General features: G+C 36.3%; 1 protein-coding gene across 1 annotated transcript in view; it reads left to right on the forward strand.

Moving 5' to 3' along the window:
* Positions 1–25,330, forward strand: part of LOC139685814 (mediator of DNA damage checkpoint protein 1) — a 222,783-nt gene that overhangs the window by 12,939 nt on the left and 184,514 nt on the right. The window contains exon 4 of the mRNA XM_071582932.1: positions 12,717–12,890. Coding sequence (XP_071439033.1) covers positions 12,717–12,890 — 174 coding nt within the window. The remainder of the gene's footprint in view (positions 1–12,716; positions 12,891–25,330) is intronic.

A 25,330-nucleotide genomic window follows, 5' to 3' on the forward strand; every position in this document is an offset into this window, starting at 1 on the left:
TATCATAAAATTTCCAAGCAATGAATTTTAGATTCGAGGTTAACGGGGTATAAAGTTAAGTTGATGAAGGGGAACTTTCAATTAGAGCATCACTTTGAAAGATAAATGACCCTTTGGCCTTAATTCTAGGGCCTGTTTATTCAATTTAGTATGTATACATGTGTTTGCTAAGCTCTTATAAGGCTATTGAAAATTTAACATGTAAAACTCCTCAGAATGGCTTCGAGTCGGGAAAATTCATTCTGACGTTTAATTTTTCTGCAAACAGTTGAAAGTATTTGAAACGTATTCAATGCGTGGACCAAATGCTACAGAATAGCATGTAAAATTTGAAGTTTTTTTTTCACTTTTATGCCGCATGTTTACGCACTTTTCACTGGGTCAACCAAGTCCTACGTAGAATGCGCATTACTTGGAAGTTAATTTCCATTTATGCAGTTCAAAATACCACATCCTCAGAAAAGTTTCAAGATTCTCAATGATAATCAGCGGTTGTAAATATTATTTTTCTTCAAACACGCATTCAGAATCGTATGATCGTTAATAATGTGATTTAAATGTCACTTCTCAAACAGATCATTATGCTAACGGTAAATATTTGATAGCTATGATTAGCTAGTTAAATAATTTCCCTTAAATGTCAATTTCTGCTGTGCAAATCTGACCCTTGACTCTCCCAAAGAAAATCTGTTCATAGAATCTTTGCTTCGTCCAATTACTCTTGCCCTGTCGCCATGTTTACTCCCATTGACTCACTCATTCCACCGCCATACTTACTTCTCTCTCATTTACCTCCATTTAATGTAACGAAAGAGTCAAGAAAATTACATATGACACGCATGTGTCAAATTTATTTTCTGAGCAAATAGTAATACTTGATAGAATAAACACATCTGAAAGAAAGTTACATAGCTAGTTAAGAGTTCATGGAGATATCAGGAGAATTTAGTTTGAACGAAAAATGTACTATAAAAGAGAGCGAGTAACATTAAATTATTGCACGTAGTTTACAGTATTATCAGAAATACTTAAGTCGAAATATGTGACGTAATTTGGTTGGGAAACACTGGATTTTTTTAAGGTATTCACCCTATAAAAAGAAAGTATTGATTTTTTCTGATGGCTATTGTCTTCTGCATATCAAGAAAAATTACTACTATTTTACTTCCATTTATTCTATTTAGTTTATCACGACTTCTACCTACCTTTATGCCATCTAAAATTATCCCTTATGCCACCTAGCATTATCCTTTTTATCACGGCCTTTAAGATATCAATATATTTCCGTATTTCCTGTACTATTTTTCGTCAAGTATTTTTTTAATATCTACCACCACCTTCTTCCGGCAAAATAATTCAACTTCACCGTTTATCCTCTTCACTATCTATCTTATTTTCTGCATTCATCGTCGCATTCACATCTCAGAATCTTATAATTTACTCTTTTGCAAGAGTATAGGGTGGTCTCAAAGAACAGTTTTCAGATGCTGAGACGGAGAGATTCCCGCATGTGAAATTAAACCTATCACTCTAGAGTCTTTAATGTTTGCTGTAAAATTATTCATATTGAAATTGGAAAAAAACCAGCATGGCTTTTCCACATAGAAAATTTTCATTTACGACCAAGGTTTCGTTATGGTATAACATCTTCAGGTTGGTTATTTTTCAATTTCAATATGAAGATTTTCCAACAAGTCACGCCAGAAACAGTTTTATTTTAAAAATTATTGCTGGTAAAATTTACATAATTGTCAGCTGAATTCTCACTTACATTTTTCCCTCAGTTGTTTGGCGACCCCGCTCGGATATTATCTTTTCCAACTGCCTTGTAAGACTTAATCTTCCTTAGCGCTTTTTCTGTCTCTCCTTGCAGTATTCCTGGACAATGTATTCTGGTCTACATCAAATTCTCTTTCTATTTCTCACCCGGCTGGCCTAATTTCTTTATCTCAAAGCCTTTTACACATTCTTTCCCTGAATTTCCCTTCACTGACCTTCCCCGAGTCACTTCTGGCACTCTTAGATACTTACCTCTTATGGTCGATATAACTTTTCTCTTTCTCCCTCCTGGTAATTCTGTCCCTTCCCATGCTGAGTTCTTACTTCCTCCATTTCTGAAATTTCTCCATAGACTCGCACTGTTCCTTCCACCATATATTTTTGTCCTAATAGTGTCTAGAGCAAGTTAATAAATCGTCTTTAGCTCTCCTTGTATCCTTTCCCCATTTCACCTGCTAACGCATCTGTTTTTTTCAATGATCCATTAAAAAGTAATATTTGTCGTGATACATGGGTTTTTAATTAGCTTGTATTTACCATTGTACCGTTCTCTCTCGATCCCGTTTTTAAAATACACTCAAATTTTCACAACCTTTTCACCCCTATGCCCTCAGTCATAATTATTAAGTTTTGCATACTTCTCCTTCCTTTTTACTCGTTATTAACCTTTAATATTCGACTTTGGTACTCCTCTCCCCAGCCTAATCCTTAGAAAATTTAAATTTAATTTCATAACTACTAAATTAAGATTACAATCTTCAGACGGCAGGAAAGTTTTAGGGGTTGATGTCACTGTTCTTAGATGCATGACTAACCATGATACAATCTAACTAGTACCTATTGGTTTGTCTTTTCATTTTCCATATGTATCTTTTACTATAGCGTTTTTTCATGCAGACATTAGCATTTGCCTGACCATTTTCTTTTCGAATGCGATTTAGTTCCCCCCTCGGTCATTCCTAATTTATAATCCTTTATTTCTCCAATATCTATCTCATTTGCCTACCGCTGCGGTCAAAACTCCAGTAAATATAAAAGTTGTATCTTTCCTAGCATCTTCTCAATTGTTTTATTTAATTATTCATACAAACCCTACTTATTCCTCCCTGAGATTAATTGTCGGTATCACAAACTGGATGTCCACTAGATTGGTCATGTTTGCTTTTCCTTTACCAATAGAATTTGATAATTTACGGTACATGCTCAATAATGACCATCTTAATTCTCCGTACCCCCTTCGGTATTAGGTCTATTCCAGGTGGGCATTCTTCCATCCTGCAATCAATTACTCTGTAGCTATCAATCAGGCAATCCCCAATATCGCTTCATGCCACCATTCTCTCACCAAACAAATCAAACACACTCGTTTCTATACTTTTTTCCTCCATTACCTTATTCTTTGATATTTTCTACCTTCATTTCCTTATCATCATTCTAAAATTTCATGCCCCTATGCTAATACTTTGGCGAGCTGTTGTCTTCATCTGAGTTTTCTTTCAATTGCTTTCAGCTCGGTTGCTCAGTGATTTCTTTTGAATTTTGAATGTTTAAAGCCTCTTTTTCTATGGGGATGATTTCATGCCCAGTGGGCCGAGTTTTGTCCTTGCATAGACTCATTGTCTACTTATTATCGTCAACGTTTCTATGGGAAAGGTAATTGAGGTGGTATCCCGCTGCCTTCCTAAATATTCTTTTTTATTGTTACACTACTACTTAAAGGCTCACCATACTGGGGTTGGACGCCTTTGCAACCACTCTGATGAGGAGCATATGATTTGCCGACTACCCTCCGTATTGTTTCTCCCCTTAAATTATGTTGAATGAGTGAGCCTAATATTATTCCGATTATTTCTTTTGACTCTTTTTTTTAGAATTTATACTTGAGTTCAGAGTGAAAAGGGCGTGGTTTTGTACTTTCGGCTACCTTAGGTGATACTATATTTTTGATGCCGATGATTCCTGCGATATTCATTGTAGCTTCTATCCCATATTGAAATCATCGCGGGACAAATTTGATAGGCAAAGTAAATCAGAGGCCATGGAATCAATGGAATTCGGCCATAGATGGTGTTATCATGCTAATTCCTTAAATTTAAGCACACATTTTTGTGGAAAGTCAAACTTATGGTTTCGTATAATTCATACTTTGATCTAACCTTGCTTCAGGTTCTATGCTTAATTTCTATCCTAAATCTCTACGAACTATTTTCAAACCATTTTTTGGGAAGAGATGCCTCTGAAGGAATAAGTTCTGGAAAATTCCGATTGCGGCGCCACCAGGGCGGTCGCGAAGCTGCGTCTCCGTCCACCATCTGCTATAAAACGCGCCAGTGATCTTTAAAGGGATTTCTTTCCCATCTGGCGCCTTGCGATGCATGAAGACCAGAAACATGTTAAACAAAAATAGGAGAGCGTCACTCCGAATGCATTATAAATGAAAAGTTTCAGTCTAATTATAGAGTTCGTATTTGGCCAATTAATTGTACCAAAATTTCAAGACAGAGCATCAAAGAAGTTCTTAAAAATAGCCGTATATCCTTCCATATAGTGTAAGAGTACTGTGCCTCACACATTTGATTTATTTTATCCAATTAAGATGGAGAAATATTTCACCTTTTGTGAATTACTGCGGAAGCAAACCACTCCTCTTCATTTCCCATTCTTAAGATCACGGTAACATCGTTCTACGAGTTTACTCTGATCACCTAGGTAACTCAATACCGGGAGTACCATTTTAAAAATCGGGCAATTACGAAGACGTGCTTTGTATTTATAATATGACAGATTCGAAAATCTTAATTTTGATTCCAAATTATATTTTGTCAACGCTTTTGGATTTTTCTTGCTGTGAACATTGCAGAGTTAAATTTAATTGTGAGCTATTTTTATCTTTAGAAATGCTTCCTTTTGTCATTCCAAGTAGAGAATTATTTCTCCTACAGTTTTCCCTTCCACTTGTAATTACACCCTATAATGTCATATTGTGGTCGGATACTTAGCGCCAACTAACTGCGTGGGAAAAGAAACAGAAAAATCTGTATATAATTAACAGTTTATTCACTTTTAGTGTGAAATATCTTTGAGAAGAAAAATTAATATTGGTCTTAAGGTTGCATATCTTTGAAACAGTTGTTATATGCCTAAAATGTCAACTCATTGTCGTTATCAACATCATCATGGAAATTATTCGAAGAAAATCGCTCCAATTGGATATTAACTTAAATTGCCAACGGACATCGCCTAGAACTCACCCACAGTTCCCCTGAGCTAGCACCCCGCCGACTTAACCTTTAAGTGTCTTTATGAGAAATAATATCAGGCGTCACTTGGTGGAAGTGTTTAATGTTCTTTACCAAATGATCCTATTTCCTCAAAATTAAAGTACTTATTTTTCCTTTGAAATAACTAAGCAGTAGTAGAAACATCACCTCTTGCAGAAAAATGGGACAGAAATCTACTAGACTACAGAGATCTACTAGTATTTTAATCAACGCGGTTCATTCTTCTCTAGTTATTAGGGCGAAGAAAATTTCAATAGTAAAGTGGTTTAGAATTTTGGAGAGTTTTATTTTTCTATCTGTTGAAACCATCCTTCTTACCATAATTTTACATATAACTTTAAAATACGCTCTTTCATAATCGCATTTGGCTATATAGTCCAATCGGCATGCAAATCAACCCCGCGCATTAGCCAAGAAACTCGTTATATCAGCAGGGATATTTCTGAGCCCGAGGTGCATACTATAAATCCTAAATGAATATTGGCTGAATTTTTGAATATTGTACTTACGACGGCCAACATCGTGGATGTGAATCAGTCTGGCATCTGGAACCACCTCTTTCAGAGCCCTCTCCGATTATCATTTTTTAAATTTTCACTGGCCAACTCTTTATTGGAGAGTTTTTTTCCTTTTAAAATGGTATTTTCGCTTTTCAGCTAATTATTTCCTCCATTTTATGAATAAGTAATGCACCTTTAAATGATTTCATTTGCTTATTACTTTATTCATTTAAGTTTTCCGTATACGCAGGCTGTACGTATTTTCGTATCGTATACGCAGGACGAAAACAAGCATTTTACAAAGGATATTTTTTTCCATGAACTACTGCCATCTTAAGTAAAAGTACCAGTGTCTCCCCTTAGTAAGTAATAACTAGGATTTTACATAGTCCTCGTACTCTAGAGGAAAGGTGGATTATGTCAGTTAATACAACGATGGAATGTGTTTATTTTGCCCACTATATAAAAGCGAGTAATTTTCTTTTCAGTTCTTAACAGAAGCTTTTAACTTCATTAATTCACACTGAGGATTTATTTTGGTCTTTAATTTCTGCATAATATTCCCTTCCATTATTTCATGCATACATTGAACATTGCAGTGGAACTGCGGTTGTTTTAATTTATCGGAGGTACGAAAAGAAAAAAAAAATGCTGCATCATTTTGACTCACTCGTTATGTATTAAGAAACGAATAGGCCGGAAAGGATAATTTTCAAGGTTAACGATGTTTCAGACAGTGTCTATAAATCCCGGGGAGGATTGTTGTTTCGTGGGGGGCAGATAACACTTTTTGGTGGGCATAAAAGTGCTTCCAAGACGTTACCGCCCCATTTAAGGCATATTTTCTGGAATGGGCCCCAGTCTTCACCAATAATGTGCCAGTCATTGCTCGTTAAGTGTCATTTCTCACCGTGTTAGTGTGAGAGAGAAGCCACGGGGTCCCAGGATTAGTAGATAAAAGGAGTGCAGTTATGATGGAGCGTATTACAAATGATATTTATCATGTCATTCTAAATTTGGAGAAACGGAAAACGTTCCTAAATCGATGTTCCGTAAGTGATTTCCCTTAATTTTTAGACTTCAACTATCTAATCAAGCAAGAAAGGAGTGGTTGCGCTGCGATATTATGGATTAGAATGTCTAGGTTTTAAGTCACGTGAATGTTTTGATTTTGAGTAATTCCAAAAAGGCACTCTCTAACCTAATTTAGATTTTAGCCAATGCACCCAGGCTATAATGATAGAATGTGCTGTCGAGGATGGTGGAGGCCGTATCTATAAAAGGAACATTCCTTTTACCACCTAAAAATAATGGCAAAGTTCTAAAGTTATTTCAGCTGTTGACTCTTTCAGTGAAAGCATTGGTGGCATTGACCAAGCAATCATACTGTCATCCAATAATTAATTTTTCAATGATTTTTGAAGATTTTGGAGAGTAAGGGAGTTCGTACTAAACTGAGATTGTGGGTGAGCCCAGTATTATCATGATCTAAAACTCGAGTTTATCACTGTTGATCTCAAAACGATGTTAACAATTAAAATTATATTATAAAAATTAATAAATCATAACATCTGTTACTTAGGGCCAACCTCCTCATGACGTGACATTTGTAATTTCATAATGCTGAACGAAATGGAAATGGCATGTGGAAAAATAAGATCTGGTGATATCCCATCTTCATAGCTGCATCAAGTCTTTCTTCAGAGTTAAACTGCCATGAGGACGGTACTCAAGTCGAGTATCGAAACGTTGGCCTGCATACAACCTCTGACCAGGTGGATGACCCGATAAGACTTCGTGCATTTACCGAAATATTTTTAATGACAACAAATTATAACTTTAAGAGGGCTCAAATTAACAATTTGCGTAAGGCTTAAAACTTAATGATGAATTTAAATGTAGACCTAGATTCGATTTACAATTAAATTTACTCACATTGTATGTTCACAAACTGCCAGTTCCATAGTATGCACAAATGAATACATATCGATATATTTGCTCTGGTGCTTCTAAGGCCCACGGGATAACGTATTATCCGTAAATTGAGCTCAATAAAGTGGATTCTTCAGTCAAAGAAAACGAATTGTCAGAAATTGGGAAGATTTGTTGTGCTTTAACCTTTAAACTCTTGCGTAGATGTAATCAAAATTCTCTTAAAAGTTTCCCTTTAAATCAATGCTATTTAAATCTATGGTTTACAACAGGAAGTTGTTATGCAAATATAAAACTTAGAATAATTGATTACTCTGCATACATCAGGAGAAAAAACTGTTTTTTTAAACATTAATACTAAATTAATGAAGTATTTTTTTGGAAAAAGAATGTAGTGAGACTCATTAGGCTTATGTTTACTGTGATGTGAGAAATTCACCTTTGATAAGATTTTTGCAGGATATTTTCTTCAATTATATAACTTTTAAGAGCCTCATTACATGATTGAATACGAAGTTTTAAAAAAAGATACTAACCTTGAATAACTTCTCATTTTGGGGTACCTCATTACATGGTTGCATAGGAAGTTCTAAAAAAATATTTACCTTGAATAAAAGCTCATTTTGGGGTATCTGGCCAGAGGCTTCTCTCATAAATGCGGACTAAGGAGGTTTTGTTCATTAGTGGAGGTATAAAAGTCCGCGAGTTGGAGTACTTTTTTACAGCATTTAACTTAAAAATGAACATTGTCTCTAATGAATATCACCAAATAAAAATGAGAAGGGTAATCAATGGCTTGGTTCCATTTCTTTAATATTATCTTAAATTGGATATTTTAATTAATATATATTTTGAAAAAATCTAGAAGGATGAAAGTTTACAACGTTGTATTCTACTTTTTGCGTTTAAGAATGACTTTATACTCGTACTACTAGTGTTTGCATTTGGGATTGCGAATTCCTACATAAATTTTTTCCCAAAGATTACTCAGATATTCTTTATGTTTTTGCAGGAAACGACAAGGATTCCTATTATTTTTTTATAAGTGCAGTCGAATAAAGTTTATTTTGTTTTTAAATTTAATGCATTATTAATGCCTAAATTTTTCCGTTTGGTTAGTTGATTTTTCTAAGCCAAAGAATGTTCTCTCTCAAGACTGTCATTGTGATATCTCTAGAAGCGGCCATTGATCTGAGAGGTTAACAGAATAAGGTAAGCCGGTTAGGTATGAATGTGGAGTTAGAAGTTATCCAGATACCTATGAAGAGGCAGGTTATAATTTGACCAGGACAATCTGAATGTGCACTGGCAGACTGCTAAAAAGGAGAATGGAATGAGAAATCAATGATATACTTCTCAGCGAATCATTCGTGCCCCGATTTTCCCTTCTTGCTTCCTTATAATTATTATATTCACTTTCCTGCATTAGTGCACTAATTTCACTCATGCTTCGTAAACTTTCCATATCCACGGAATGCTTGCTTTACTTCTTTTGCTCTGTTAGTGTCTAGTCTCGGTTTATTATATTCAATGCACTTTCTTGAATATAAAATTGAGTATAGGCATACCGAGAAAAGGGAAAAGCGCTCATTACGAGACATACAGTAAAAACAAAACATTTTCCGAATTTTAACAGCGCCAGCGGATTAATCAAAGTAGAAGTTAATTTTGATATGTTCTTATGATGGTTTTGATAAGTGAATGAGTAGCTTACATGGAACTCAGAACTAAGACTTACGTAACGGTGGAATTCACGCTCTTCCCTCGGTAGCCAAGTCAACCGATAAGAATATTTTCAGAATGGCTACGTTCTTTCATTTTATTAATGCTTTATATGAATGGCCGCTTATAGGATTAGGCAGTAATTGGAAGAATGTTATAAACTTGTCCCTCTCGGATACTATCAGTCCTCCATATAAGTGCACTTTAAGATAGGTTTTTGAAGATTAATTTATTTTTACTTATTCTCACCTTCTATGATGCCTTATCAAATATGAGTTTAGGTCATAGGACAGCCTGGGAGCTTAATGTATTCCTAAAAAAAACATTAGATATCCAAAACACCCCTCGATACACAAGCGTGTGTATAGGTTCAAGAAGAAACAGTATTGTTAATTTTTATCAAATATCAATGTTCAATTTATTCCTTTCAATATTGGAAGCCGACATTGGACATCACTGAATTTTGGGTGTGCGGGCCTCTACATTTATTAGAAAGAAGTAGTCCCTCGGGTCGGTAGATCATAGGTGGAACCTAGAAATTTATGCGAATCCTTATCCCGTATTACCTAATCCTAAAACTATTACAATTACTCATTGTTTAGCTCCGCATGCTTTCTACCTTCCTAAATTCAACCCTAAATGTCTATTCCTTCCCTCCCTCTGCCTCGCTTTCTCGCATTCTTCTCTGTGTCAGGTTCTTCAGTATCCCATTCCTTCACAGTATCTCCTGCATCTACAAGGTTTATATGAAAAGCATCGGGAAACGTTCCGGAATATTACATTTATATCGAATATTGCGACAATGTCTCAGTGAACTTTCTCGGGGTCAATTAATAATTTTCCCTTCGTACATCTGTATTTAAGAAGTTTTCTTTTTTATTTTCCAAGGGTCCCCTTACCTTGTGGTAAAATGCAATTATGTTACCATTCCCTTTTAATTCTCTCACTGCTTTCATTGCTTGATCCCTCTTTTTATTTTGCCATAAAAAGCTATTTAATATTAATTTCAATAAAAATGTTTCATTGAAGGTCAGTTTCCTACCAAATGCATTCAGGATGCAGCAACATGAGAGTTAGCTCAAAAAGGTTCCGTCCAGTAGGCCATTGATCGGAAATACTTGCAGCCGAAGAGAGGTAGTCAAAAGAGCATACGGAACGTCTTGGCCCATAATTCACTCAAGAGAATGAGCCTCCATCATATCCGGATAGATAAACCCGTCTTACTAGAAGGCATCTGGTTGTTGAAGGCTGCAAGTAACAAGTGCTAAGGAACTGTTGAACAGTATTTGGGGTATTATACCAACCCTTATGAGACACACTTCAAATGGAAAATGATTTTAATTATCTGCGATAGGCTAATACTTTATCTAATAATAATCATTAAAAATGTACAAATGCTTTAGATACAGAATGAATTTTAAAGATTAGACTGCATTTTAATGATAATAAGCAAATACCAATCATATTTTGGATGTAAAATGCAATATGTAATGAGAGTTATTTTACTAATTTGAATTAAATTTAGGTGTGATATCATTTATAAATTTATCAATAATGTTAATGTGATGCAACATAATTGATTCTACTGCTGCTACGAGGAAAAAAATAGTCTGTATTCAGAAAACATTATTATTTTATCAAAACAAGACATTTGGTGGCTAGTTCTGATATATTGTTTAGATTTTCGGGTCTGGTATTTAATATTGGTCATTGCCAATTTTGAAATAGAGTTTTTACAATCGCATTTTTGAAAATAATCTCCATAACTCTCTGTGGATTCTTGAAATAGGTACCAAACACAATTAGTTTTTGGAAATTTCCTGATTAATAGGTATTTCCATCGTCACGGGCTCGGTTAAGTAATTCCCTGCGACAGAACACGTTTTGCGTTAACTACAGGTATATTCATCTTCAACCCATTATAATTGTTATCTCATTTTTAGATTCAAGTTAGAAATACCCGTTATTTTTCTCTCTCTTCCATCTTTACCTAACAATAATCTTTCTTTCAGAGGCTCATCGTTCTTCCTCGTATAATCACCGTCTACTGTTTCTGCATTCTTTTAATTCCCAACCAACTTCGTCTGTTCCGTTTACCTTATGTAAAGGACAAGACAGTAATAATTGGTAAGAAGTACCATTTTTCTCAAAGTGTTCTGCATGACCCACAAATATTTATTATGATCTACAGGTATTTGTGTAATACCGAAACTATAGGGGGTCAAGTTACCTTATTAATTGGAACGTAACTGCGCCATAAGGAAATGTTTGCCCGAATGAGCGAAAATACAACTGTTCTTGAATAATGAGTAGTTTCTATAAAGTAAAAACAAACCGAATCACTCTTAACACTAGCAAAAAATATTGAATTCCGAAGAAATATTTAATATTGAAGACACTGTTGCTTTAGTATAAAATCATCAAATTACCTTCAATAAATATAAAAAATCAAATGAATAGACATATTTGATTTATGATAACCTTATATATAAGGATGAATTAGGTAATTACAAAAAGGCACTGATAAGAGTGAAGAATGAAACTTTGCACTTCCAGATAAAGATTTAATATTTCACGACCGTGTTTTCACATCAGGTGGTGATGATGATGTGCTCTATCGAAACCATAGGTCGTGAAATATTAAACGTGTAAGTACTTTTGTACTTTTACATACAAAGTTTTTTACTTACTTTGTACTTTTAAAAGTACAAAGTTTCTTCATTTAGGAATTCCACAAAGTTAAACCTGAAACTGTTATGTTTAAAAAGTCACTGATACCAAAATCCCATAATCCTGACGGATCCATGAAAGGTTTTTTTAAAGAGCATTTTATTGTTCATGCAGTTCAATTTGAAACTCATATATTTTTATGTAGCCACTAATGAAATAATTTTACTAAACTACTTCAGGAATATTTAACCGCACTATGTACTTAATTTGCACTAAAAAAGTGTTCTTTCTCTTGCCTATACAGGAGATCTTGAGATGTTTACATTCTGTCAACTAATGAATTTTTCCTCGACTTTAAGGGCCTCAAGAAAATATTACCCTCCAGTCAGCTGAAGAATAAAAATTGTTTTAACATCGCACATGGAAAAATATTTCGATGGCATAATGAGATGGAGTCAGGAGATGAAATATTTTCTCTCGAGCAAAATTGAACGTTCAGTAACGATATCGCAACTTCACTGCCTTTGGTTTCTTTCAGTTTGATTGTCTTGCTGTAAGAAATACCACAATTTAGGCGTATGCGAGGAATTTTCGAAACCGGCGGGTCAATTATATTTTGCGTAGTGATCGCTAGGCAGCTTTGAAATGAAGACTTGTTACTACAATGAAGTCAATTACATAGAGAAATAAAGTTACCCTTTTTATCAAAGTAATACAGATATTTGTTATAAAAGAATTTTATCGCTGCGAAGCTTATGGTTATTTAATGTCCTTGATTTGTAATGATGAAGGCCTGCTTTAACTCAAATGTCAATATCCTTGTGCTTCGCAGGCATAGGGAGTAGTGGTGCTGGTGGAGTGTCTGGTGTCGGCTCTAGTCAAACTCCACCCCTGCACCCGCCCACCTCGAAGTCGCTCCACCAATTGTCGAGGGACCAACATGCGAGTGTCCATGGTGCTGATGACGAAGCACCGACGTCCAGCGCCCAACGGCAGGAGCTGGATGGTACGTACGATTATTTCACTCGCTAAACTGGAGTTTCGACCATTATAAACTCCACTCAAATATTAATCTGTAAACACATGCGATGAAAAGTTGGTTTATCCCTCGAAATTGTTGTAGGAACGCTATATGTTAATCAACACTCCCGAAAATCTTAGGGAAAAGCAAAACGGTGAAAAATATATTCAATGAATACTACTTAAAAAATATTTTGCTTTTTCATGGAAAATACTGCTAGTTTTATGCGTTTTGTTAGATGCTCACAAAAATGTCAATCCTTTTGGTGTAAAAACTGAATTATGTGTACGAGATGAGTGCTCATAATAATGGAAAAAATATTGGAAAAGGCATAAGAGTGCACCCAGTGCCATGAGACGTTGTATGTTGCCTGCTGGCTGTATACTTTTCACCGTTTTGCGCCAAAATTACATGCGCTATGAATTTTTTGCAGCAAATAATTTTGCTGAGGTCCGAAGGAAACGGAAATTGAAATGATCTCGTTGACAGATTCGATAGTGAATTGTTTATTTTTTTTTGATTACATTTCAGAATGATTCCTCCATAGCGCCTGTCGTTATGACATTAATAGTTTTGTGGCGGGTGACGCATCGTGATTGCGGCGAGCAATCTCTTTCTAGCATTTGGTGTCGCCGGTATTGGTGTACACGTTTAACGTAAGTGATGATAAACTCCCAAATTCAAGGGCCGTGACATTCAAAATCTGGAAATCTTTGGCTCTTGCTCACGCGAAAAGTATAGCAAGTTCCGAAAAGCATCCCGAATTTGATCCAAACACGGTGTAGAAATAAGCAATTTCAGGAGACGTGGTGATTCCGCCGACACTAATCTCTTTAGATTTTCCAGGAATGTTTCGGGTTTCAATAAATGCAGTAATAACGTGTCAAGTGTTTTAAAATATTTATGAATTATTCCCTCAAGCACTTAGTAGTCAATAGTCATTGCAGATTAAAGGTCACTAATTTTTCTAAAAAGTGTTTTCGATTGAGCACCTCATTTCGCATATATGGGTGTATATGATGCTACTCGGTTTCAGCGCAACTGCAACATACAACTTTACCCATATGTCAACAAAACGGTGCCCTGCGTGAGGCCTCAGACCTCGAAAGGGTAATCCATGCACTGTCTGTATAGCTACACTCGAGTATTTGTTTTAATTTCTTTCGGTCTTTTATTACTGCGATCTCATAATACGTATATACTGAAAGACCCCGCCTTCAACACCTACATCTCGTTTGCCTCCCACCCCCAGGTTGTTCAGGGAAATTCTTAACTTGGGATAAAGCTTGCCCTTTCAATTTCGGAATACAAATCCGAGGACTTTGGTCATTCCAATATTATGACCATTGAAATTTGGCGTAGGATGAAAGGGCACTATTTCAAATGGAAATAAGGTTTGTTCATAAAGTATCACAACTTTTGTGTCCCTTCAAAAAGTATTTATTTATTCATGAATATCTATTTTGTCACCTTCAAAGTAATCCCCATTAGATATTATACACTGGTGCCGATGTTTTTTCCAATCCTCGAAGCACTTTAAAAAATAATTTTTTGTGATCTTGTTCAGCTCCTCCTTCGATGCAGTCTTTCTCTCGTCAATCGTAGCGTAGCGTCGTCCTCTCATGGGCCTCTTCAGTTTCGGAAACAAGAAAAAGTCACTGGGGGCCAGATCTGGGGAATACTGTGGCTACGGCATCATTAAGGTGTTGTTTTAGGCCAAAAAGTCGCGCACAAGTAATGATGTGTGAGCAGGGGCGTTGTCATGGTGCAAAAACCAATATTTGTTCTTCCACAAATCCGGGCGTTTGTGGCGGATTGCTCCGTGTAAATTGCGCATTACTTGCAGGTAATATTCCTTATCTACCGTTCTACCCTGTGGCAAGAACTGATGATACACCACGCCCCTGCAATCGAAGAAAACTGTAAGCAAAACTTTCACATTCGACCGAACTTGGCGCGCTTTTTTCGGTCTTGGCTCGTGCTGCAGCTTCAATTGGGATGATTGGGAGTTTGGGAGTTTGAGAGTTTCATAACCATAAACCCATGATTCGTCACCAGTCACCACCTCTGGAGCAAATTTGGGTCGTCGTGGACAGAGTCAAACGCAAGTCCATTAGCATTGTTACTGCGTTGCTGTTTTTGGTCGAAATTGAGCATTTATGGCACAAATTTCGCGGTTACCCGTGTCATGCCCAAATCATTGGTAAAAATGGAATAGCACGAGCAAATCGATATGTTTAGGTCCTCAGCAACTTCTCTAACGGTGATACGACGGTTGGCCAACACTGTTTTCTTCACTTAATCAATGTTTTCGTCTGTTGTTGACGTTCTCGGGCGTCCGGCACGCTCTTCGTCGTTCACATCTTCATGGCTCTCTGAGAAAATTTTGTACCACCGATAAACGTTGCTTCGGTCCATGGAAGCTTCTCCATATGCCACAGTCAACATTTGTAATGCTTTCACAAACACTTAATTTCGTTTTTCACACAAAATTTGATACAGGTTCATTGATCCATTTTTTGGAACAGGTAAAATTCGAAGACATGCCAAAACATGTCTAAGCAAAACAGCTGTCAACAATTAACTGAGCATTCAAAATGGCCGTACTAAGTGAGAGACATAAGTACCAACATAACGCCACCAAAACTCGAAAATCAAATATACGTAACCCGCGGAAATTCAAAATTCGCGACACTTTTTGAACAGACCTCGAAGATGACTGTTTGCATTCAAGATGATTTGTGGAATGCAGTAGTTCTAAAAGTCCTAATTCAAATAACGGCACCGTTTACCTGTCCAGTTAAATTATAATTTTTAACCTCATACTTTAGAAATCCCTTTCTGTATTTTAATCGGCATTTCACCTCAATTTAATTCCCTATCACCTTGATAAGATACAGCCGTATAATAGGTTAGATATGCACACCGGGAAACAGGGATTGTTCCGATTTCACTCATTTAATTATAAACCCGTTAGAAAACCCTGAAAGACATCAACATTTCTATCAAGCACTAAATGTTTGACTTGAAGTTAATGATGAGTTAAAGCAGTTCGTAAAAAGCTTCTATCCTTTTCTTGTAATACATGAATAAATATTTTCAGGAAAGGAAAGTTAGAGAAGTAGAGGGAAATTCAATATTTGACTTCGCAAAAAACCACTTCCAATGATAAAACGCCAACACGCATGCAAGCACATTTCGTGACTCCAATAATAATAAATATACACTATAATGAATAATGAAATACTCTATGTTTCACGAAATTTTTTGAAGAGGTTTTGCATACAACAGCGCTTATATGTGGCGCTTTAAACAAGAATACCAAAAAAGGTTACCAAAATGCTGTTCAGAACTTTATAAGCATTAAAATTTGATTGCATTTAATTGAATGAAAAGTGCACAATAGTATCTATTGTATTTTCAAGTATAAAAGGATAACCAAACATTTTAGTAATATGCGTATATTTTTCGGAATTAAATTATTCAAAGTGAAATTGAGGACAAGTTGGTTTGACCTTGAAAGTATAAACACTAATAAGGGGACTGAAGTTACCATTTAGTAACTCAAAATTTAAACCAGATAGACCAATGACGAGAGGTGGTTGTTCAGCAAGTCTTATTAACAAGCCATAAACTCTGTTGTTGATAGTTTAACTTTAACTGTCAAGTGCGTCATAGTTGAAGTTTATGGCTTTCTCTCGGTGTACACAGTGCATGTTGCTCCAATAATTTCTATGCATTTATAAAGGCATCTTTAAAATATTCTAGAAATCGGTTACAGGTACGTCGGTTTAGTTTATATGCAGATATTAAAAGATTCGTTAAGATATATGAGCCATTGATATCGTATTTCCTTTTCCTATTTTGGTTCGAAGCTGGGAAGCATTATAGGAAAAATTATATTTAATGAAGTAATTGGAAAAGCCTTAAGGTTGTTCATGAGTGAACAGATGAACCTATTTTAGATGAAATTAAGTATGAAAGAGAAGGGAGAGTTTCCAATAAATGAAGTTGGAACTTTTGTAAGTAATGCAGATTTTATGTGATTGGGAAAATAATTATTTTCTCCTATTTAAGTTAAGTAGTTTTCTAGTTGAATGCTCAAAGTCCCAGAGAATTAAGACAATGACAAATGCATTTAATTTATCAGACAATATTGGAGTATGAGATGAAATGGAGTAATTTGTGAGCAATGCCATTTTGACCAGGTGCTCCGAAACCACGAAATTTAATGAAATGAATTTACAATCATCGTCACCATCAGTACATTAATCCTAAATTTGGTTTATTGCAGCTCTCTTTCTTCTCTATTTATTGTCAATTCCCTCATCCCCAACTAGCTTTTCTGCTTCACTTCGTTCTTAATGTGCCTTGTCTACTTTTCGGGACATTCAATTCAATTTTCCCTTCTATTGTGTTTTTAACTAATCCATTGCGCCTCTAGGTTTGTCCAATCTATCGAGTTCCTCTTTACCGTAGAGTTCACCGTGTAGTCTTTTCTTCTGTCACTATTCTTTAAACTTCCTCGATCTTTACTTAGTCTGTCCATTTAATCTTCATGATTCTCCTCCAGCATCATGCTCCAAAGGCTTATATTTTCTTCTGGTCCAATTTTCCAGTGCTCCATGTTTCTGATCCTTTGAGTTCTATGCTCATATGGACATTCTGATGAACTGCTTTCTTGTTTGCGACGTCAGGTTCTTTGAGCATATTAGTTGTCTCCTCTTCATAATTGCCTTCTTAGTTTGAACTTTTCTTCTCTTGCTGTTGGTCGAACTTCTTCCATCCCAAGTTATATTTCTGCCTGGTAGATGAAGGGTTCAACTTACTCTAAGTTTCACTCCTCGAATTGAGATATCTGTCTACTTTTCTCTTTTTCACTATTCTTTTTGATGCTCATATTATATTCTCAAAGCACTTGGCCCGCGACTGTAAGTTTTGTCATAGATCCTCTCGAATTTATGCTACTACTGGAGCATGTTAATTTATTCACTATGACTCTTTGCACACCATATTCTTGTACTTCTTTTATTGCCTCACCTAGATATACGTTAAATAATGTTGGTGAGAGGTTGCATTCTGAAATAAATTCATAGATTTATGAATTAAATATCCTTATTAAGTTCCATAAATGCCTTTTCTTTCCCGACATGGGTTTGAACTTCAACAAAAACCATTTTCAAGGTGACCAGAGCTAGGATCCTGGAGCAATTTATAGGAGTCCAGTGTAAGGGGGAGATGGGAAGGAAGAGGGGGAAACATGTATCACCGGACAGAGCGTTATTTATTGACTTGCGTTGGTCAACAGTGTGGGTGTGGGAAATAGGATGGAAGGGGAGAGGCTAGAGGAATGGGGCGAGATGAGAGTTAGGAAGGTTGGGCTACAGGGAGAATTTGTGGAGGACGTAAAAAGCCTCAGTCACAAGATTTTTGGGTGAAGGAAGAAAGGAAAGGAGAACAGACCTAAGTGTGGAGAGAAAACGTAATCACCGAGAAGGTTCACATTAGATTTAGAGACCACTATTACGCAAAACCTTTCAAGAAAATCCAGCGTAGAATCTCTCATGTGGAAGCGAAACGCCTCCGGAATAGAGTCACAAAAATTGTAGTCGTCCATAAAATGTTTTGAAAGTATAAGAAAGGATCTGCTTTGTATAGACATTTATTATCCTTCAAGACCCACATATCTGCAGAGCGAAGTTGGGAAGAATTTTTCCGAGGGTGTGGGAATTGTGGAAGGAGAACTAAATTTTATTACTCGGGAAAACTTTCGCAACCGTGTATGATAAAGGAGCAATAAAATGAATGTTAATCACTTTTTGATTGGATCACTCTGGTGAATGGGGGTGAACGAAGGCGATATTTACTGTCAATTTTCTCGGTGCATGGCTCAAAACGTTTTTGATAAATAATCATTGTAGCCTCTTTGACGCTGGAAGGCGGTGGGTCATTGAATCTGTGTTTGCTTGTTTTTTGGAGAGGCCTGCGTTTTTTAAAGTGATGGCAGCAAGAATCCCAAGGTTTTCCAAAAATCGAGAAAGATTGAGATCCGTCGGTAATGTCAATAGTTAATTCTAAAAAGGCTGAGACCTTCTTACCCACATCTGTATTACTTATATAAATGGTAGAGAGTTAAGCAACGAACTTTTCAGTTGGCTGGTACGCCCTACCCAGTCCGTAAACATAAATTATCATCAAAATTACGATATCAGTTGATTGTATTTTTTGAACGAATGTTATGTGTCTTGAAATACATTTCTTCTAAATCAGCCATCAAAACGTTTCCAAGTAGCGGCAAAAAGGAAGAACCCAATTTTTATAGGTAAAACTAGTGAACTAGAAACTGCCTCCCTTGCGGGAAACTAAAGATAAAAATGTTTTTCACGTCAACAGATATAATTTTGAATTTGTTGAAGGTTTTTCGGTACAAGTATCGTCAGCCAATAGAACATGTTTCATGCATGTTCGAAGTTGTGACGGGTAAAAATGAAACGAAATCATGAATTCATCAATAAATAAATGAAGAATTTACGGTTTACAGAAAGAGATTTGTCTGATGCGGTTACTGAATTGTTTTCGTAGACAAACCGAAAGTCTCATAGGTTTTTTCTTGTAGCTGAGTTCCACATGGTGAAATAATTGGAGAGCTTTAATATTTAATAAACCCTATTTCACTATTTCTGGGTTCTTCTTTCAGCGTTGTAACGTGAGTATTATGGTTCACGGTTGAGATCGATAGATTTATGGGATAAACTTCCCGATATTTCCCCCATACCACTCACTTTTTTGAAATCTCAAGCAATCGGTCTCAATGAAGTCATCCCCGCAGTCGTTTTCTTAGTTCAATTCATCGAAATTTTGAGTTTCTTTCTTTGGTACATGACTGGTTTCAATGCCAGAGAATGTTATTGATCGTTACGACAAGGTCACATTGACGATTTGAGGGACCAAATCTGCCTCATTCCTCACTTAACCATGTTTGCATTTTTTGTCCCTTTCAGCATATCAAAATACTAAATACAATTTAAATTTTCATGTACGCCAATTTTAACTGCGTGTAAAGGAATTAGGGCAAAAGTTAAAGATTACAGCTGAGTAAGGTAGGGCAAAAAAAGATGACTGTGAGTTCATTGAGAAATCGAGAAATTAAGAATGGTGGACAAAACGCAATGGAGAAGTATAAGATAAGAAACTTTAAATTAATTGGAGAGAGGTTAATATAATTCATCTCTTATTATAAATTATTACTCTCAACCGTTCATTATAAAAACGGCTTCTAACAGAAATATACAAGGAAGCTTCATTGACGACTCTAACCTAAATTGTTTGGAAGCAGAGACAAAGGAATTAGGTCAAGAATAGCAAAAGCCTCCCGGGTACAGATATTAGCAAATGACAAAAAATATTGGCACGCTTTTTTCAGTATAATATGAAGCAATATAGTAAAGAAAATAAGAAAATGTAGATGACAAGAAATGAAATTGAGAGAAACTTGACCTAGGGTAGTCTTCCTACGGGCTCTGGAAACAGATATGGGAAAAAGATGAAATGGGATCAGTAGTGAAAAGATGGCAGAACATTAGAAATGGACTAGTAGAGGCTGCAAAGGAAGCCATAGGCATACATAATGCCATCGGGAGGAAGCCTTGGATGCGGGAGCAAGTTCTGGAACTGATTGGAGGGAGCGGAAAACCGGAGTTCGCTGGAAATGAAGGACCGTGGCAGGATACCTAATAGAAAAGAGATAGGCCGGAAGGCAAGACAAGGCAATGGAGGTGAAGAAACGATGTTAAAAAGCACAAAGTAATTTCGTCCGGGAAGGGTGGAGGATTCGGAGAGGCCTCTTCACGGTACATAATGCAAGGTGCAATGCTGGTAGAGATAAGAACGGTGAAATTCACATCGAATTTGTGAATGAAGTGAAAATGTTGAAAGAGCGGTTTGAGAGAGAGAATGTTGAAATTAGGTGAAATGCTGAAAGAGCGGTCTGAGAATGCATTGGAAAATACGTCACTTTTTAACAAAATTAAGAGGGATAAACGCTCAAAGAAGAAACAAAATGTAATTAGGGGAGAATCGATAATGTGAATAAGATCCAATAAATGGATAGTATCACTTAAAAACTACTAGATATATAATAATAATCATGTTTTTCAATTTGATCAATGAAATACTAAATGGGAAATATTAATGGGTACACAGGAGGTTTGAGTAATTAACAATTTGTGAAGAATACTTTCAATTTTTTCTCTTTCTTAAGGCTTCAATAGAAAGTCTGCAGTGCTAAAGTACGAGTTATTGTGAAACGTACTGGTGGATGAAGGCATTTCTTCCATATAAGTTAGAGTCTAGGAGTAGAGCAGTGTGTTGTGCCTAGGCCAATCAAAAATGTGCCGTAACCCAGTAACCTACAACCAATAGTATTAAATAATACCATTTCTTAAGATATTATTTGCTCATAGAAAATGTGTAGTACGCATAAGACGAACTAAATCAAACTGTCATGCCTAAGTCGTAAGTTATTAGTTACCATCAAAATTTATAGCCTATGATATCAGTTTCACTTGGACACAGACACCATTTGCGAGTTCTCTTAGATTATTATAATTTCCAGTGCCCGAATATCCTGCTTGTCGAGTCCCGTTTTTCTTAAGTGACAAATATCACTCGATGCTTCATATTTTTTTAAGCAACAGATTTACTACTAATTTAAAATTCCAGTTATTACTATTTACATCCGGAAGGAATTAGCTGGACATGTCTCGAAATCAACTGCTTCGGTAATCATTTTCCCATATTTAGACTCCTGATTTAAGGATTTTCCACCTTGTCTCGCGATCCACACGACATTTCCCTGAGTTTCTTACTACTTGAAATGACCATTTGGTAATGGACGTTTACAAATTAACGAGAATTTTCAAAGCTAGAGTAGTGGAAGGTCACATTCAGTTTTTAATCAGGGTATACTAAAATATATCAATAATCCAATAGCTGAAAAAGTTGTTGGATATGCTGAGCAAGCTTTTAATATTTTTTGCGGAATGAATCTCAGGTTTGCATGCAAATAAACAAAGGATCTCAGTAACTTCTTCATAATAAGGTTTACATTGATTCCTATTTTGAGTCTTTCTAGGCATACATTACCGGTAAAATTTTCATTTTGTCAAAGTAAAAAATATAAACTTTTATTATTTTGCACCACCTGGTAACTTTCATCAATTTGTAAATTGTTTCTGTTCATAACTGTTGCTCCATTTAATGCAACTTAACCCTGTTTGAAAGTCATATCTCTCGAAAAAATAATATATAATTAAAAACCTGATGTTTGTTAACTCTTATTTTCTTACACGTATTAGATTATCATCTAAACTGGAATGATTAAAACGACATCAAGATCCACATAAAGGCTCTGAAAGTCGTGAACCGTAGAAAGGTGATCTTTTATTGCTATATCACTTTTAGTGGTTGGTGCGTACAGTTCGTAGATGAGCTTTTGTGGGATGAGGTTAATTTCTGAGTGAATTCTTCACAAGCGTTCTACTAAGTCAAGTATTCCAATGCCGACTTTATGAATGTTAATTATACTTCGAATAGGTGCTGGGGGCATATAGGTCTCCATAATTTTGTCCTTATACAGGTATCTCTCATAGATTATATTTAAATTCTTCTAAATACCTCACTTGATTTTTTACTTTCAATGTTTTATCTTTAATGTTAATCTTTTAGGAACCAAATTTTTGCGAAGAGCCTATTAAATTTGAAATGGAAGGAATATTTATTTGGAAAACTCAGTTACTGGAAAAATAAAACAGATATGGGCCATTATACCATTATACGGCAACACTTTTTGGTGGCGGGAATATCTTTCTGCGTTATATGACACACGATGTATATCTAGAAGCTAGGAACACATAAAGCCAAGCAAGCCAATGCACATAAAATATCATTTTCTGCTTAAACACAAGATGGGCGGTGGTGGCTACTTACGATGCTAATTCCCTATCTATAGTGCAAGATTTACTTATTCATTACCAAACTATTTGTGCAAATTTGTACTACTAAACATATTGTACCTAAGAATATTGCGACCATACCAAACTGATTGATATATAAAAAAAATCCAGCCATATTTATGCCTTTGTATTCATTGTAAAGCGGTAGCAAAATTATCTGAATCATTGAAAATATGTAATAAAGTCGTTCCTTTGCGTCAAAATTTGCTCACACAGGATGTGCAGTTTTTTTTCTAAATTAATTTAACGGGGAATAAGTTACCAATTCAGTTATCAAATCAAATATTAAGTATTAAAATTGGATAAATCTCACATGCGTAGAGCCTAAGTCTAAGCCATTGCCTTATAAATGGGATAGAATACAGAAAAAGTTCTAAAAACGCACCATAGTTACTATTATATTTCTATTTATTCAAAGCGTTCTCTCTCTCTTTTATTCAACTTTTTCAATTTTTCTTACATCAGGACTCCATGTTGATAATCTTGCTTTGCGCCATTGCTAAGGTCGAAACACATAAAATATTTGTAAACTAATTCAAAAAGATATCGCACTATAATAAATAATACAAGGAAAAAAGTGTCAACCGAAATTAATTTCCCTCAGCACTTTGCCGCTAAATCCATGATAATTGCACCATTTATCGATCGTGTTTTATTATTAAATATAGATGCATAATTTTTCTTTTCTCTGGTCCAAAAATACGAATAATAGTTAGCTGAATTCTTCGATATTGGTTTTGTTACTTAAAAAAACAGGACTCCTTACGGGGTCCGTCCGGAAAATAAGTGTACTGAGCTCAGGAAAAAAATTATTACACTTTTACATATCTTAAGCTAATATTCCTCAAAATAGGACCCTTGTGAGTCGATACACTTGTTCCAGCGGCGTTCCCATTCCTGGAACGCTCCCGCGAAGGCATCATCGGGAACCTCTCGAAGACACGTCGTCACGGCCTCTTTGACGGCGTCCAAAGTCCCGTATCGCGTTCCTTTCAAACTCCTCTTTATCTTCGGGAACAGAAAGAAGTCTGGTGGTGCCAAGTCCGGGCTGTAGGGTGGGTGCGACAGCGTTGCCACGCCGTGCTTGGCCAAGAAGTCCGACACGACAAGCGCGGTGTGAGATTGTCGTGATGCAGCCGCCAGATGTTTTTGATTGCATTTTTTTTCGCATTTGTAATTGCTCCCTAATAATCTCGGGCACTATTGTTTTTGGCACATTACACTGCTCTGCTATCATCCGAACACTAAGACGACGATCAGAGTTCAGTACATCGCGAAGTTTTCGCACATTTTCGTCGGTGAGTGTCGTTGATGGGCGTCCAGGCCGTGGTTCGTCGTCGACCTCTTCTCTGCCCTCCACGAACATCTTGTGCCACCGAAAGATCATGTTTCTGGACATGGCTGACTCCCCGTAAGCCTGGTTAATCATACCGACAGTTTCGGTAGACGATTTCCCAAGCTTTACCGCAAATTTGATGGAATAACGCTGCTCCAAAAACTTCGGCATCGCGTTCCGTGACGTGGGTCGAGCGTGGAGGTTCGCGTTAACAGAGCTCCTCACTACACCACAGCTCAGAGCCGACTGCCTTTTTCAGCGTCGCTTGCCAACATACCCCCCTCCAATCGCAGCCCGTCAGAGCGGTGCTGGGCGCGCCTGGAGCGGCGGGAAAAAATCAGTACACTTATTTTCCGGACAAACCCTGTATATCATCACTCTATCCGTAAAAATATCAGTCCATCACCTTGCCTTAAAGCGCTTAACCCTTAACTCTCCCGTAATTAAATACTTTGCCCTTGCACCCATTGTAGAAGAAACATGTTTATATTCATTGTTACTGCACGCATACTATTCTGAACACCGTCGTAAGTGATCGCGCCACAGGTAACTTGATATGGCTTTGTTTTAGTATGCATAATCCCTCCTGGCTCATTTTCTTTCGCGAACTTTAAATGTTCCCCCTGGATTTTAGTTAGATTTACCAATTGTTATGTGTACTTAACTGATTGAAAAGCAGCTGCAATATACTCGTCCTCATTGGTTTTAAATTTAAACATCGTAGTGTTTAATGATATGAAGTTGCAATATGCTGAGCCGTTCCCAGTATGAATAACATTTTTTGAACTTCACACAGATAATGACCAATCTCAAAGATAAAGTGAGCGACCGCATGGTAAACAAATTTTATTTTGCAACTCAAAGCCTCCCGGGGTTGAATGCGAGACAGAATGATGGTAGTAATAGTGCCAGACTAAATTTACTTAAATTTCGAGTGACAATGTTTGGAAAACTTTTAATTTTTGATGCGACACAATCAAAGCCCGTGATTACCTTGGTATTAGATCTTCGAATATGTTGTGAGCATTAGGAATAAAAATTTCTGACATTAATTGTTGCACGCGAACCTGAGTGAT

Source organism: Hetaerina americana, unplaced genomic scaffold (assembly GCF_022747635.1).
Source record: "Hetaerina americana unplaced genomic scaffold, ioHetAmer1.1.p SCAF_12, whole genome shotgun sequence".
Lineage (NCBI taxonomy): Eukaryota > Metazoa > Arthropoda > Insecta > Odonata > Calopterygidae > Hetaerina > Hetaerina americana.